This window comes from Zalophus californianus, chromosome 9 (genome assembly GCF_009762305.2).
Source record: "Zalophus californianus isolate mZalCal1 chromosome 9, mZalCal1.pri.v2, whole genome shotgun sequence".
Taxonomy (NCBI): Eukaryota; Metazoa; Chordata; class Mammalia; order Carnivora; family Otariidae; genus Zalophus; species Zalophus californianus.
This window is the reverse complement of record NC_045603.1, coordinates 75,223,552-75,240,360: the sequence shown is the minus strand read 5'-3', so window position 1 is coordinate 75,240,360 and position 16,809 is coordinate 75,223,552. Positions and strand designations below refer to the sequence as shown.

General features: G+C 36.4%; 2 protein-coding genes across 9 annotated transcripts in view; one reads left to right on the top strand and one right to left on the bottom strand.

The window, feature by feature from the left end:
- DNM1L (dynamin 1 like) overlaps positions 1 to 16,809 on the top strand; it is a 49,790-nt gene that overhangs the window by 25,898 nt on the left and 7,083 nt on the right. For all 8 annotated transcript variants that reach the window (XM_027592232.2, XM_027592240.2, XM_027592238.2 and 5 more), the window contains 11 exons: positions 647 to 693; positions 1,089 to 1,160; positions 3,482 to 3,568; positions 5,481 to 5,643; positions 6,904 to 7,024; positions 8,738 to 8,869; positions 9,719 to 9,925; positions 13,096 to 13,216; positions 13,438 to 13,593; positions 13,841 to 13,930; positions 15,317 to 15,409. In XM_027592232.2, the coding sequence (XP_027448033.1) occupies positions 647 to 693; positions 1,089 to 1,160; positions 3,482 to 3,568; positions 5,481 to 5,643; positions 6,904 to 7,024; positions 8,738 to 8,869; positions 9,719 to 9,925; positions 13,096 to 13,216; positions 13,438 to 13,593; positions 13,841 to 13,930; positions 15,317 to 15,409 (1,289 nt within the window). The remainder of the gene's footprint in view (positions 1 to 646; positions 694 to 1,088; positions 1,161 to 3,481; positions 3,569 to 5,480; positions 5,644 to 6,903; positions 7,025 to 8,737; positions 8,870 to 9,718; positions 9,926 to 13,095; positions 13,217 to 13,437; positions 13,594 to 13,840; positions 13,931 to 15,316; positions 15,410 to 16,809) is intronic.
- Positions 13,604 to 16,809, bottom strand: part of YARS2 (tyrosyl-tRNA synthetase 2) — a 29,868-nt gene continuing 26,662 nt past the window's right edge. The window contains exon 6 of the mRNA XM_027592241.1: positions 13,604 to 13,913. The gene's annotated coding sequence lies outside the window, so the exon portion shown is untranslated. The remainder of the gene's footprint in view (positions 13,914 to 16,809) is intronic.

The window sequence follows — 16,809 nt, the reverse complement described above, 5'->3', positions numbered from 1 at the left end:
ATTTCATTCCTTTCCAACCTTCACTTCCAAAGGGGGAAAATCACCTTAAAAGTGCATATAAATCACAGAATGCACTACTGAGGGAACTCTTTAAAGGAACAACACATTGTGGCTTATAGGTAGTCAGTAGGAAACCAAATTAAAAAAAAAAATGGATTTAATAGCTGTTTTCATTCACATACTGCAAATTTTTACCTTGAGGTATATGTGTAAATCTGTTATAATGTGCTTTTTGTGTTACTCAGTAGGATTCTTAGTTTTTCTTCTTTTAGCCATTTGCTTGAGTTACTTTCATTATATAAACTGCTTTATGTGTAAGGTATTTAAAAACAAAGCATATACTTCTGTTATGATATAATTACATACAAAATATGAAGAGAAGTGAACAATTTTATTTGTAGAATCTAGATTTCAAATCTAGATTTCTAAAGGAAGATCTGTGAGTAACTGAAAATAGTCACTTCTTGAAATATAGGATACAATTTTTAAAATATTGAAAGTATAATTTAGTGGATCTTAAAGTATTGCTTGTCAGTGGCAAAATTTTTAGAATTTTAGAAACAAATGATACTGTGTTGCCTTTTTGAATTCCTAAGATAAAAAGGTAATTCCCATAGTTCCCAATAAACGGAGTTTTCTTTTTCAGGGGTTGAAGCAGAAGAATGGGGTAAATTTCTTCACACCAAAAATAAGGTAATCAATCACACAAGAATATTATGAATAAATAACATGTTGAAAAATTTTTTTGTACAAGTATTTGACAATTTAGTTTCTTATCATTGGCGGTGTGGTATGTTACCTTGAAGCAACTGTTCCTTATAAAATAATCTTAGTAACATTTCTAACCATTGCAGTTTATTTGGAAAACACATTAAGTCGAGCTTTATTGTAATTTGGAAATTAACTGTTGTGGAATCAGGCAGCTTTGAAAAACTCATATAGAATTCCTTGGCTCAGAAAATACATGTATGTTAAAATTTGCTAATTCTGTGAAGCAGATCCGTAGACATTTTTGAAATTTATTAACCCCTCACTTAAAAACTTGATCTTACTATGAGTGTTGTGCTTTTTGTTTCAATAATTTTTAGCTTTACACGGATTTTGATGAAATTCGACAAGAAATTGAAAATGAAACCGAAAGGATTTCAGGAAATAATAAGGTAGGCATCTTTTAGAGCTGGAACATAGAAACGTCAGTAAATGTAGCATTGAGAGTATTCTGTATATAATGTATGATGGGCATTGTAGATTCATAGTCCTAGTATTCAAAACTAATGGAGATTTTCACAAATATATAAAAACTTTACTTAAAATCCCATTTCTTTCTTAGAGCTTTTATATACTATTAGATATTTCATTTAGATGTTTATTCTTGATCTTGTGATGTACATACCACTTGTATAACTTTCCTATTTAATACTGCTACAATAAATTTTCTTCATCTCATGGATTGTACTCTAACTCAAGAGGCATTATGTAACTTCTGAGATTTTGAAGACCTCTGTTTCTTACCTGAGTAAGGCTAGATTTACTTATGAAAGCAAAGAGAGAGGTTGTTTGAGTGAAAATAAAAACTAATGTTAACTGTTTTCCTCTTTTCTTATATTGTGAGAATTTGAAGTCAATTAGGTGTCCAAGATGCCATTAATCTTGACACCAGGCACGATCACTGCTTCCCATAAATGCTTCTGCTTTCCCTCCTTTGTTTACTCTTGCTACCTTTCAGTTTCCTTCCTTTAAAAAAAAATTTTTTTTTAAACCTCCATTCTTGTGTTATCCAGAGGCCGTTTAATCCCACAGGTGGACCCTAGCACAGTACTAATAATTCAACAAGTATTCATTGAGCCCTTTATTCTACCAGGTGCTCTGCTGGAGAGGTCCTGACAAAAAGGCATTTTGGGAGCCGTATTAGTTCTTTGTGCCTACTCAGGATGTTTAGCTCTCTGACCGACTGAGCTTTGTTTATTATTGGACTGGTAACCTTTGCTGCTGCTACCATACTTCCTTGCATTTCTAATTAATCATGTTGTATAGAAGAGGTAGAAAATGTGGCAAGGAGCTAGGTTAGCTTGTCCTCAGTCTTGTATCAGGGATAATTCTGACTTTGGGGATGTTATTAATCATAATACCAGTCTGAATTCTCTCTTCCTGCATCGCCATGGAGTTACGGAACTTAGGAATTGGTGGTAATTTTACGTAAGACTAGAATTTAGAGTGGATGTGACTAGTGTTTCAGAAAGGAAAGTTTTAGTTACACTAAACTGAATGTCATGAAAGATTGGGTCTGTATACCAACAAGATGTTTAATTTATGGTGGGGATGTGATATACTTACCTAGCAGGTTTTCTACCCACAGCGTCCAAAGGATGAGAAGTCCCCTACCCCCAAATCTGTGAAAAGTCTCTCCTTTCTTAAGACATGTTTGTAATGAAGTAAATGATAACTTTGATCTTATGTAAGTAATTTTATATGTATAAATATCTAAATGATTTCATATGCCTAACATAAAGCCCTGACGGATTTAAAATATCTGTGAGATTGGAATTGTAAAGGCATTTGAGCAAAGCTTTGTATTGGACATGATAAGGGAGTGAGTGCCTGAGAAGTACACAACCTAGGTGGGTATGCTGAATGTCAGCATATGACTCTGGAACATTGGTGTATTTGAAATAGAAAAGTAGTTTGGAGTAATCTAATATACCTCAGAGTAAAGGATGTTCCAGGAAAGCTTTCTGGGAAATTAACATTTTCATTGGGTTAATGAAAGAAGATAGAAGGTAGGTAAGATGGGAGGACGTTTTCAGGGATGAAGAAGGGCATTTGCAAAGATAAGTCATGCACATTTTCTGTGTGCCTTTTTACATGTAGCTGGCTCAGCTGTAAAACTTGTAGAGGGCCATTGGTGGAGAGAAGGCAACCTGGATAATAATCTCAGTCTAGGGGAGAGAAGATAGAGGTATCTCTCACTATCCAAATTCTCACTAGTTGAATTCAGGGATCTGAAGATATGGATAAATTTTCCGAGGAATCTCTTACAACATACACTTTTGCTACTTGATATCCAAAGTTTAGGAACCAAGTTGATTTGGATAACTTGTTACCCCGTGCCTCACTTTCTACTCAAGAACCTCATACATTCGGATAATGATACAGTTTTCTTTTGTTCAGCACTAAGTCTATTAAACATATTGAAGAAGTTGTGTCTGTTCAGAATCAAGAGAAAAGAATGTGAAGTAATGCAGGGGAAATACATTTTGTATATTAACGTTATAGGATTGGATAAGATTACCACCTGGTATATGGCTGTCTGTCTTACTTGCCATGTATTTCATCAGGTTTTGATTATTGAAATGTTCATGGTTTAATTCGTATTTAAAAGCATCTAACATCTATCTGCTTGAAATGAGGTGTACTTTAGCATTTTATATTTCACTGAAATTTTAATGTGATTTTAATATGATATTTTAAAACTTATTTTTAGGGAGTAAGCCCTGAGCCAATTCATCTTAAGATTTTTTCACCCAATGTTGTCAATCTGACACTTGTGGATTTGCCAGGAATGACCAAGGTAAAGATTAGTTGTTACTCATTGTGGATTTGATCATGTTTGTTTGCAATTGTGGTGGTTTTTGCTTGACCTCATATGAGAGTAATCAGCTCCCTGCCCCCCCCCCAGACAACTTGGTCTATTAGCAGCATTGATATAGTTGAGCCCTCCCTTCTCCTAGAAACACTTTCTTTACTTGGCTTCCAGGATAACATATTCTGCAGGTTTCTTTCTAGTCTTATTGGCCACTCCTTCTCTGTCTCTTTTGCTGGTTTCTTATCTTCCTAGTGTCTCCACAGTGAGTGCCTCGGAGCTGTTTTTAGACCTCTTGTCAGTTGGGTACACTTACCCCTCCTTGATGATTTCATCCAAACTATGGCTTTTTAAATATATGAGTGTCTGTATGCTGACAGCATGTAAACATCTCCAGACTTGTATATCCAACTGTCTATTTGACATGTACGCTGAAGTGTCTAATAGGCATTTCAAACCTGATGTGTCTTACGCTGAATTTCTGACCTATCCCTCAACCTTCTCGATCCTTCTGTAGTCTCCCCCACCTCAATAAATGGCAACTCTCTTCTATCCGTTGCTTAGCCAGAAAGCTTGTATTTCATCCATGACACTTTTTATTCCATACCCTACTTTCTCAGAAGATCCTTTTGGCTCTCCTTACATTGAAAATATATTCAGAATTCCATTATATCTTACAAATTTATAGCTACCGTCCTGATCTAGCCACTATCCTGTCAGCTGGATTACTGCAATAACCTCCTAATAGGTCTTCCTCATAACCTCTTCTTAAGTAAGCAGCCAGCGTGATGCTATTAAGGTGAAAATTAGATTGTGTCATTCCTTGGCTCAAAATCTCTCCAATGGCTTTTCATCTCATTCATGGTAAGGGGGTAAGTTCTTAAAAGAGAAAGTATCCCTGTTATTCTTCTTTTTCTGCCCTTACTGTTCATTCTGCTGGAATATTCTTCCCCCAGATAGCTGCATATACCTCTCTGTTACCTCTTTCAGGTTCTGCGCATTCTCTTTTTTTTATTTAATTTTTAATCTTTTAAAAAATATTTGTCAGAGAGAGAGAGCAAGCAAGCATAAGCAGGGGGAGCAGCAGGCTTCCCACTGTTTGCTCATTCTCTTAAATGTCATTTTCTGAATGACTTCTTCCCTCATTACTCTATTTAAAAGCATAATCCAATAATTATTTAAAAGTATAATCTTCTCTAATCATTCCCTAGCTTCTTGTTCTGCTTAACTTTTTTCATAGCTCTACCACCACCTAGATACTATATATATGTATTTGCTTATTATCTACTTCTCATCATTAAAATATAAATTATGAAGACAGGAATTTCGGTCTTTTTTTATTTTTATTTATTTATTTTTAAAGATTTTATTTATTTATTTGACACAGTGAGGGAGACACAGCGAGAGAGGGAATGCAAGCAGGGGGAGAGGGAGAGGGAGAAGCAGGCTTCCCGCTGAGCAGGGAGCCCAATGCAGGGCTCCATCCCACGACCCCGGGATCATGACCTGGGCCGAAGGCAGACGCTTAATGACTGAGCCACCCAGGCGCCCCTTGGTTTTTTTTTTTAATCACTACTGTGACATATCTGATGTAGAACAGCACCTCAAATATAGTAGGCTGCCAATAAATACTTGCTAATTGAATGAACAAATGAATTTGTCTCTAGGCAGTTATCACTGACCAATCTTTTACATGGTAAACTTTTGATATTTGCAAGAGATACGTTTTGAGACTTTCATATACTACCAAATTCATATATACCACTAATAGTAGTATATACTTTCTTCATTTTAACTCTCTGTGAATGGAGTAATACCTATATTCTGTAGATCAAATGGGGGTGGGGGAAGCTGAGTTGATTTTTATTATTAGTTTCTTGCTCATCTCTGTTTGGTTCAGGTGCCTGTAGGTGATCAACCTAAGGATATTGAGCTTCAAATCAGAGAGCTCATTCTTCGGTTCATCAGTAATCCAAATTCCATCATCCTTGCTGTCACTGCTGCTAATACAGATATGGCAACATCAGAGGCACTTAAGATTTCAAGAGAGGTAGATCCAGATGGTAAGGACAGATGTTAATATTGACTGAGATGCTTGGTTAACAGTGGTAAATCTACCCTCAAGAAAGGAATACTTATTTTTAAAAGTAATTTTTTTAGCTGTTAATATAGATTTAAAAAATAATGTATTCCTATTTTACTTAGAAATAGAAATTCTGATGGAAAATAAAGTTTTAATGGGTTAGTTGCTATATAGTCAAGGCAAAAACACTTTACGTAATGTTCGTATTTGTAATGGTTGCCTCATGATTTTAAAATTATAAGATGGGCTTTGCAAAGAGGGTTTGTTTTGTATAAATAAAATGATTTAGATTTTTGAATGGCTGACTTCAAAGAATAACTGTCGTAATAGGTAATCATTGTAGATTCTTATGGTATAGTAGAAAACTGTGCTATCTACATTCTGCAGAGGTAGAATACATTTAGACAAGACAGAGGAAGTTCTTAGAAATAAAGGTAAAATCCTTTTATGAAGCATTCATAACCCCAAGGATTATGTTCATAAATCCTGATTTAGTTCATATTGTGGGTCAGTGTTATGGTATTTGACTAATGCTGTGGTGTGCATCTCTTAGTATATATAAAATGGCAGCTTGTAGGCGAGTAGTTATTATTGGTGCTAATAAATGTAGCTTTGCTTCATACAGGAGCTAATTTTTTTTTACTGAGTATTTGGAGGTTCTGTGAGCTGTGTCATGTTTCTTTTTTCCTGCTTTGAAGAAGAATTTGAAATAAAAATCTGGTAGGAAAAGTTAATGCTATAACTGCTAATTAAAATTACCATAAACAGTAATTTTTTTAAAGTTTTTTTTTTTTTAATTTCAAGTTTTTAAGAAATTTTTACCACACGTCATTTTAGATTAAAAGGTAAGCTCTAGCGGCACCTGGCTGGCTCAGTCAGTAGAATATGTGACCCTTTTTTTTTTTTTTTTTTTTAAGATTTTATTTATTTGAGAGAGAGGGAGGCAGCAGTAGCTGGGGACGGACAGAGGAAGAGGGAGAGGGACAAGCAGACTCCCCGCTGAGCCTGGAGCCCTAACAAGGGGCTTGATCTCCCGACCCTGAGATCACTACTTGACTGAGCCACCCAAGTGTCCCTAAAATTAGTTTTTAAAAAGTATTTGTAAGCAAAGGTTAGAAAAGCATTATCAAAATGATGACAGAGGTAATGTTGGAGGGATTATAGATGAGGATTTTTCTTTATTAATACCTAATAGCTTTATTTAATGGATCATTTTCTTTTCTTTTTTTGCATTTACCAGGTCGCAGAACCTTAGCTGTAATCACTAAACTTGACCTCATGGATGCGGGTACTGATGCCATGGATGTATTGATGGGAAGGGTTATACCAGTCAAACTTGGAATAATTGGAGTAGTTAACAGGTTAGCAATCAAGAATGGGATAAGAACTGCAGCATTCGCATTTCAAAGCAGATATGATTTTTTTTGTAAAGATTTTATTTATTGGGGCGCCTGGGTGGCTCAGTCATTAAGCGTCTGCCTTCGGCCCAGGTCATGATCCCGGGGTTCTGGGATCGAGCCCCGCATCGGGCTCCCTGCTCAGTGGGAAGCCTGCTTCTCCCCCTGCCGTTCCCCCTGCTTGTGTTCCCTCTCTTATTTGACAGAGAGAGAGAGACAGCGAGAGAGGGAACACAAGCAGGGGGGAGTGGGAGAGGGAGAAGCAGGCTTCCCGCGGAGCAGGGAGCCCAATGCGGGGCTCAACCCCAGGACCCTGGGATCATGACCTGGGCCGAAGGCAGACGCTTAATGACTGAGCCACCCAGGCGCCCCCAGATCTGTATTTTTAAAAGCAGCCTAAAATGTGATATTATCCCTCTTTTCCCCTTTTACCATAATCTTGGTATTGCTAGGAATTCATTGCTCTAAAGGAAGAAAAGAGATTCATGAAAGCTTCCTGTGGGCATTTGTAATGGAAAGTGTTTTTAAAGTAAGTAGTCCATAAAATGGAAGAAAATTTAATTGGCTTGAAAAATTTCTGCTTATTATGTTATATATGAGGGGTGCACTGGATAAGAAAAAAAAACGTATTATTTAATTTGCATGCAATCAAGAAAAAGTTTGTTAATAAGGTAGTAGGATTTAAATAAATTGGTCTAACACCTCTGGCATTAGTGATCCTTCATAATTGCCAGGTTGTGACTTGGAGTTATTTTATTAAAGGTATCCTAATTATAAATAGCTGCTATCAAAAACTGTAGAAAGGAAACTACTATTGAGTGTCTATGTTTTAGACCCTCTCCTGTGAGCAGTTTGCAAATGGTATCTCTTTGAACCCTTACAACATCTCTGTGAGGTAGGGGTTGATGTTATTTTATAATCAGAAGACTCAAGTTATACATCTACCAAAGTCACATGGTGAAAGATTTCAAATGAAGATCTCTCTTAAAGACTATAAAGTAGGAAGCACTGAAATTAACAGGAGATCTGGGTTCTACTCCTAGTTTGTCCATAAACTAGATATATAATGTGGATTTAAATGACACCTAACATCTTTGGGTCTTAGGCCTTTTCTAAATGACAATGTTTTTACTAGTGATACTGAAGATCCTTTACAGTTGTCTGCTTTATTCGTATGTCCTACCTCACCCATACTTCAGCTTTTTTTTTTTTAACCCGTCCCCCCTTTTCATGGTATAAAACTGTTGCATTTGTAAATGACTGCTCTTTAAGTTAATTATTTTTGGTAGAAATTAGTTGTCTGTATATGGATAAAATATACAGCTGGTTATCATACTTACACTTTTTTTTCACCTGTCTGTCCCTGTTACTTCAGAGTACTGCTTTTGACAGGAGTTAATGGTAACAATGAGGCCTAAACTATTCAGGTATTACAAGTCACAGATTGAATTTTGGCGGAAGTGCTTAACGTGTGACCTTGGGTAGGTTAATGTCCCTGAACCTTGGTTCCTTTGCTGTAAAATGGGATAATACCTACTGCATAGAACTATTGCAAGAATTAGATAACACAATCCATATCGGGCATTACTACAGTGTCTGGTGCTACCATCATCATCTAAGGTATGTAGAGGACACAACTGACTTTTAATTAAACAGTTTGTTATTTTTCAACCTTAGGAGCCAGCTAGATATTAACAATAAGAAGAGTGTAACTGATTCAATCCGTGATGAATATGCTTTCCTTCAAAAGAAATATCCATCTCTGGCTAATAGAAATGGAACAAAGTATCTTGCTAGGACTCTAAACAGGTAACATTTTTGAGGTCCTTTTGGTTTGCCAGTAGGTGTCTGAGAGCTCTCATTTTTAGTTCCTGACATTTTCATGACATTCTTGTGTGTACAGTTTCAGGTTTTGTTACTTGTACAGTAGGTTCTTATAATGTAGATGTCTTTTTTTAATTCAGGTGGTTGGCATTAAATTATGTAGTCTAGGAATGCTCAAGGGAATTTTTAAAATGTCTTAATTATGAAGTTCTTGACAGTCAATTTACTTTTGGTAATAGAACTAGGTAGCAGATGACTTAATTTCCACTTGGGATTTCAGGACCTAAACTAAAATGTGTAATTTTCACATAATTCTTATTTTAGGATGTCTTCTTCTATTCTTACTCATAAAAAGAATTTAAAGTATATACCTTGAATCCTTAATACCCACTGATGGTAGAGGGACTGGAAAACTTTTCTAGATAATTTATAAATGACTGAAATGAAAGCTGTTTTCTCTTACCTTTGTCTTATTCCCTAAATAATTTAAAGGCTGATGGACTTGGATCTTAATAAGATTGATTTTCACTGTGCTAAGTACTCATTGTAAAAGATAAGTCAGAAATCACATTTTTTTCAATTTATATTTGGTTCTCTAGCAAATGCTATAGTTTGATGGGTTGAAGGCAAATTTAAAAAGTGTTGACCAATTGTCTTTGTTTATGTCATTTTTTTCAGTAAAGAAGCATTTACTTCTAGCCCAAGATTGCATTATTTCCTGGCAGGACAAATTATTTGATAGCTTTTACCATTATTGGTATTTTAAAAATTTGACTTATTTGGGTCTTCAAAATACAGTTTTACTTTAAATCTTTTCTTTCTAACCTTTATTAGGTTACTGATGCATCACATCAGAGATTGCTTACCAGAGTTGAAAACAAGAATAAATGTTCTAGCTGCTCAGTATCAGTCTCTCCTAAATAGCTATGGTGAACCTGTGGATGATAAAAGTGCTACTTTACTCCAACTTATTACCAAATTTGCCACAGAATATTGTAACACAATTGAAGGAACTGCAAAATATATTGAAACTTCAGAGCTGTAAGTAAAAAATTTCTCTATGGATTTGGTTACTTGAATTGCTGGGTTACTTTAGCTTTTGTAACAGTGACTTTAACTCTGAGATTTTCTGATTGTGATTTATTATCTGCAGAATAGTATTTTGCAGAAATTACAGGATGATGTCTGATGTACGTATAAAAATGCTTTGTAAATTTAGGTAAACCACAGTAAAAATTTCAGTTTTTTTTTTAAACAAGACTTTGATAAGAATTTAAAAATATTTGGTAGTTTAACTTTTTAAATGTTTGTTTCTTTAATAGACACACTATAATTTTTCATGAAAAAAAAAAGAAAATGCAGATAAAAAGCATAGGAAGACAAATTTACTTAATTCCACTATGCAGAAATAGTCCCTGCTAATTTTCGCATGAACCTAGACATTTTTCTCTGCATCTGTAAAACATTATAAATGTATTTCAAAAATGAGATCAAAATACTGTCATGCTATTTTGGAATCATTTCTTTAAATCACCGTGTCACAAACAACTAATATTAATTATAGATTTCTATAGTCAATCTTAAAAATTTACATGGCATTTTACTTTTTAGATACACTCTCTTTTCTTGAACCAGTACTCTACTAGTGGTAGATCGTTTTTATTCCTACACATATATAAACAGTGCTGTGGTGGACTATTTTGGGGGCATGTAAGCCTAAGTAAACACTTCGGCTAAATTCCTAGAATGGAATTACTGTGTCACAGGGTAGGAACATCCTAAGTCTCTTCCTGTTGCCATACTGTTAGTAGATTGTATTGTTTTACTACTAGCAGTATAAAAGAATGTTCGTTTCTCTGAACTCTCATTTAAAAAAAAATCTTTTAATTTTGAAGTAATTATAGACTTCCAGGAAGTTACAAATAAATGTACCTTCCTAGGTCCTGTTAATCCTTTACCCCATCTTCCCCAATGTTGACATTTTGCATAACTATAGTACAGTAACAAAATGAGAAAATGGACACTGGTACAACCCAGAGCTATTTCAGATTTCACCACTTGTGAACTTACACACACACTTATGTGAATTTTCTGTGTACTTTTGTGTGACCCAGGTGGCCTTTTATGTGAGTTAACTCCATAAAGACAGTATTGAACTAATTGGTGAATGGTGGGTTATTTTACACACACACACACACACACGGCAATATTGAGGGAAATATATATTATATATATGGCATATTGAGGGAAATAAAGATTACTAAGATGAACTTTTAAAAACTTTATTGGGGGGCGCCTGGGTGGCTCAGATGGTTAAGCGTCTGCCTTCGGCTCAGGTCATGATCCCAGGGTTCTGGGATCGAGTCCTGCATTGGGCTCCCTGCTCCTTGGGAGCCTGCTTCTCCCTCTGCCTCTCTCTCTCTCTCTCTCTCTCTCTCTCTCTCTGTCTCTCATGAATAAATAAATAAAATCTTAAAAAAAAACTTTATTGGGTAAGGTAGAACAAGGTAACAGGAGGCACAATTATGTGGCAAACAGGAGTATAATCAAGTATTTTTATTTAAATACTTATTAAATATAATACGTACCCAGAATGTGCTTATAACATATATAGGGAGTTTTATAAGTAGTTAATAAAGCAAGTATCTGTAATCATTTAAGCCTTTAAAACATTGAAGAGAGACCATTTACATTTCTCTCAGGGACTGGGAGAGTGTCATAGTTAAGAATGTGTTTGGGACACCTGGGTGGCTCAGTCATTAAGCGTCTGCCTTTGGCTCAGGTCAGGATCCCAGCGTCCTGGGATCGAGCCCCGCCATCGGGCTCCCCTTTTGGTGGGAAGCCTGCTTCTCCCTCTCCCACTCTCCCTGCTTGTGTTCCCTCTCTCTGTCAAATAAATAAATAAAATCTTAAGGCAAAAAAAAAAAAAAAAAAAAAGAATGTGTTTCTGTTGGGCTCTGAATAGAATTTGGGAGGCAATAAGTAGAAGGGTGTTTTAGGCTTTGGGACAGCAAAGCGTAGCGCGGGTGTATTTGGAGAAGGGCATGTGCGCGACAGGATGTAACAGGAGGCAGGCAGCAAAGGCATCTCAGAACAAATCGTGGAAAGCCAAAAATCTTCAGAATTTGGAGAATTGACTGAAAGAACACTTTCAGTCAGAGGAGTACCCATTTTAGAAGGATAATTCTAGTTGTTAGGGAAAATTAGGTGGAGAAGGAGAAGGTTGGAGGCAGACTGGTAATTTAACCATTTTTAAGTGTTAAATTTAATGGCATTCAGTTAAAGTCACAGTATTGTGCAATCATCAAATGGCATCTATTTCTATAATTTTTTATCACCCCAACAGAAACTCTGTATCCATTAAGCAGTATCTCTTTGTTCCCTCCTCCTCCAGTCTCTGTGAATTGGGTAATTCTAGGTATTTTATATGAGGGGAATCCTACGATATTTGTCCTTTTGTGTCTGGCTTATTTCACTTAGCGTAATGTTAGGCTAGTAGCTTCTGCTCAGACAACTGTAAGGAAGTCGTGCATAATAGAGATTTAATTTGTTTAAAGCAGGAGCAAACCGTAGCCCATTGGCTAAGAAGGATTTTTACATGGTTGAAAAAAATTCAAAGAATATTTCATGACGTGAAAATTATGTAGACTGTAAGTTTTAGTGTGCGTAAGTTTCACCGGCACACAGCTGTGCTTATTTGTTCATATTTTGTCTGTAGCTGCTTTTGTGCTCAGCGGTAGACCGGAGTCGTGTAGCAGACGCTGTGGCCCAAAGGGCCTCAACTATTTACTATCTGGTCTTTTACAGGAAAAGTGTCTGTGTCTCCTGTAAACTGTGGATCAACAGAAATAAAGAAGATTCTGTGTCGTGTCTTTTAAAAAGCTCATGGTCAAGAAAACTAGGGCAGAGAAAAGATGTTTAGTAGTTCTTAGTGAACTGATGTTTCTGACCAAACAGTTATCGTGTGTGTCCGTGCACACAAACTCACACATATACATGTGATGAATGCCTTTTTGTTGACTCTTCATTAAAAGAAAAAATGAAGAGAAACTGGTTCATAATGGAGTTGAGAACACATGGAAATTATCTAAATGTAATTATTTGAAACTTTCTCAGAAAATAAGACCTTAAAAGCTTATAGGAAGACTTCTGACTTGTAGCTTCTTTCCCTTTTAGTAATAATAGAAACCATATACTTCATTGCCTTTCAGATGCGGTGGTGCTAGGATATGTTATATTTTCCATGAGACTTTTGGGCGAACTTTAGAATCTGTTGACCCACTAGGTGGCCTTAACACTATTGACATTTTGACTGCCATTAGAAATGCTACTGTGAGTATGCTCAACTTTTAGAATTTTTTGAAAAGAGGTTAAAGGTTTATTATAATTTTTAACCCATTAGCTATATCTTTTTAAATGAATTGTATTTTTGCTCTTGTACTTGATATTAGGAAGCACTTTTCATGAAAAATACCAAAAAACATGATTTATTTTAACCTAGGGAAGAATTAAAATTTTGTGTAGCTATAGTAAGAGCTCAAAAATTTTTTTAGGGCCCTCGCCCTGCTTTGTTTGTGCCTGAAGTTTCATTTGAGTTACTGGTCAAGCGGCAAATCAAACGTCTGGAAGAACCCAGCCTGCGTTGTGTGGAACTGGTTCATGAGGAAATGCAAAGGATCATTCAGCACTGTAGCAATTACAGTACACAGGTAACTGCGAAATGTCACACATGTCAGGTGAAGTAGTACAAGGCAGGAAGTGCTGGTTTCATGGGGTGGGAGGAAACATGGAAGATGGGCTAAAGGTAACTTAAAATCTGCATTTTCCCGATCGGAAAGTGATTTGAAGTAGTATGCTTAAATGTAGCTTAAAGTCTAATTCGCTGTTTCGGTGATGATTTAATTTTCCTTTAAACAAGGCAGACTGTTCTATTTTTCTTTCTTCCATCATTTGTAGGAGTTGTTGAGGTTTCCTAAACTTCATGATGCCATAGTTGAAGTAGTGACTTGTCTTCTTCGTAAACGGTTGCCTGTTACAAATGAAATGGTGAGCTGTTATTTTCACAAATGATCATTGTAACCACTGTTAAAGAAGTTTTTTGTACAGCAATAGGAGTACGTTAAAGTTTAGGCATGTTTCCCAGTGTATTGGGAAGAAAAAGAAGTGAACCTCTTATTTCAAAGGACACTTCGGTAATTCTGGCATAATTTTTCTTCATATTTCAGTCATTGTTAGCCTGCAGCCACAGGTTTTCATGAGATTGGAGTTATTGTTGGGGACTGTGAATAACTTTGCTCTACTCTATAGCACCACTGATCTAATGGAAACTTAGTTTTATCTTCAGCCCCAGTTACCTGAGCCTTATAGCGAGCTATTTTAACTCTGGTACATCAGGGTCATTTGGCCACTTCTTGTTTGCTTATTTGATGACCCAGTGCTGTAATATCATGGTTGCTTGCTACTATTTTGTGGGTTGCTGCTATCCTTAAAAATGCTGAAATTGGTAAAAATATGGGATAAGCATTTGAGATTGCCTTTATGTCTCTATTTGTTGGCTGAGTGTTTTATTTCCCTTTCTGGTAACTAACAGTGCATTTGGGTCCTTGGCTCAGGATGGTGCTGAGCCCCGGTGGAGGTTTACTAAGACTACAAAACCATCCCTGGAAGTGTAGAATGTGAGCGCTGCTCGGTGTTTCCGTAGCAAGCGTAACCCCCAGCCCAAGGGCGCAGGGATACGGTTAGCCTGATCTCAGAGCACAGGATCATTGAGGTTTCCTTTGTAGACGCTTTTCACCTTGGTTCTTGACGTTTTAGTGCTCTCCTAATGCCTGAGATTCGTTAGGGCAGTGCAAATGAAGGAGTTAAGCTCTGCAACGCTGGAGAAATTAATTTCAACTTTCTTTTTGGATTATTGTCCCATTAGGATTTCAAACCACATATAATATTTAAACTATGTGTGTCTAATTGAGGCTAATCAATCATTATCTCAGGTCTTTAAATGGGTCTTTTACTCAAATAAACATCTTTTATATCTGATCATGAAATGTTTTCTTGTTGAAACTGAACTGAAACTTTGAGACGGACTAGCAGATGATCTGAGATTTTAATAGCAAAATTACATAAAGCCTTGGAACTTAAGATTTGCATCAGGGAATTTTTTTCCCCCCTAACAAAGTACTTCTGACTACCTTAAGGTTACTTCCTCCCCTCCCCCTTTAGAAATGCAATCTTAGATGCTGAGATACAAATAATTCAAAAGATAGAGCAAATTATTATATGGTATAACATGCCATCAGTTGGAGTATAATTATTGAGTATTGATTTAGGCATCAGGGTCCCATAGTGTCTTTTCTAGAACTGTTTACTAAGTTTCATGTTTCCTAAAGTAGAATTAGGTCGACATATTTTTAGCCTAATTTTATTTTTTTCTAGGTCCATAACTTAGTGGCAATTGAATTGGCTTATATCAACACAAAACATCCAGACTTTGCTGATGCTTGTGGGCTAATGAACAATAATATAGAGGTAAATACCATTTGAATTGTCACTTTTGAGAGGAAAAATCTGTTGTAAATCAGTTGTATCAAATTTACCGAGCATGGGATAACGATAAAACACACATGGACCATATTATTGTATGGTTACATTCCAGGAAGTATGCTGAGGGCATTACATTGTTATGTTAAATCTAATTCCTAAAACCACCTGGCAGCATTATTCTAAGTTTCTGTTTACACGACTGCAAGTCAGAGGGGATCTGGGATGCACTGATGTAGTGTGGACTGCCTGCTCCCTTTCAGTAACTGGTGTGGTTTATTCAGGTTCAAGAGTGGAAAACTGAGTGAATGTTTAAAATTGTTTTCATTTGGCTCTGAAAGCTAGGAAGGACATTCCAAGATTTACCCAAATTAATAGTAAATTTTCACCAGTACTGGGGTGGCTGCATTTCATGGCTCTTTTTTTTTCCATTTGAGGTGAATGTTGCAAGTTGTGTAAGCTCTCACATGGAGACAAGGCTGGTGGATAAAGCAATTTATCCAGATGCTATTTTTGTTCTCAGCTACTTTTATCCAAGAACAGTAAATTTTTCTGCTACTCCTTAATCCAGTAAGACCTTCGAGTCCCCTCTTTTATAAAATTTCCTTTTATGCATATGGGAACCAGGGAGGAAATTGTAAACATGGAATTTGGGAACTGGAAGGGACCCTGGGTCATCAGCTTCAGTTCTTTGGTTAAACAGATGAGGAATCTGAGGCCCACAGATGGTAACAGTGTTATTTTAGTGCTTATTTTGCTGGGCACTGTTGGAGAAAAGAAGCACCTTCTCTTTAACAGGTATAGGGAACTATTTTTTAGCTGCTTAGCTGAGGTGACTCAGGTGTCAGAAAAAAAATTTCAAAGCGGACATGAGTAAGGCACATTAAGGCACTTTAAAGCACTTGGAAAGTGCACTAGAAAACAGTTATGTTAAAAATGAGTGTGTAGATACTGTCTTAGAATAAGGGTTTGGTTTTTTTTTTTTTTTAAGATTTTATTTGACAGCGAGAGCAGGAACACAAGCAGGGGGAGTGGGAGAGGGAGAAGCAGGCTTCCCGCGGAGCAGGGAGCCCGATGCGGGGCTCGATCCCAGGATCCTGGGATCATGACCCGAGCCGAAGGCAGATGCTTAATGACTGAGCCACCCAGGCGCCTCTGAAACCAGTTTTCAATGGAAAACTGATGTAAGTTTTTGTAATACTGATAAGGTTATTTATGATTTCAGCTAAGTTTTGTTTTTTAAAGAAATGAGCATGTCTGTTTTTAATGATTTCATGGCAAAGAACTGAACTTGGATATTCTCATTAAATCTTTACAACCATCCTTTGAGGGTAGATAATGTTAACAGACTACAAAACTGAGGGCTTAGAAAGAGTTGGTAACCTGTC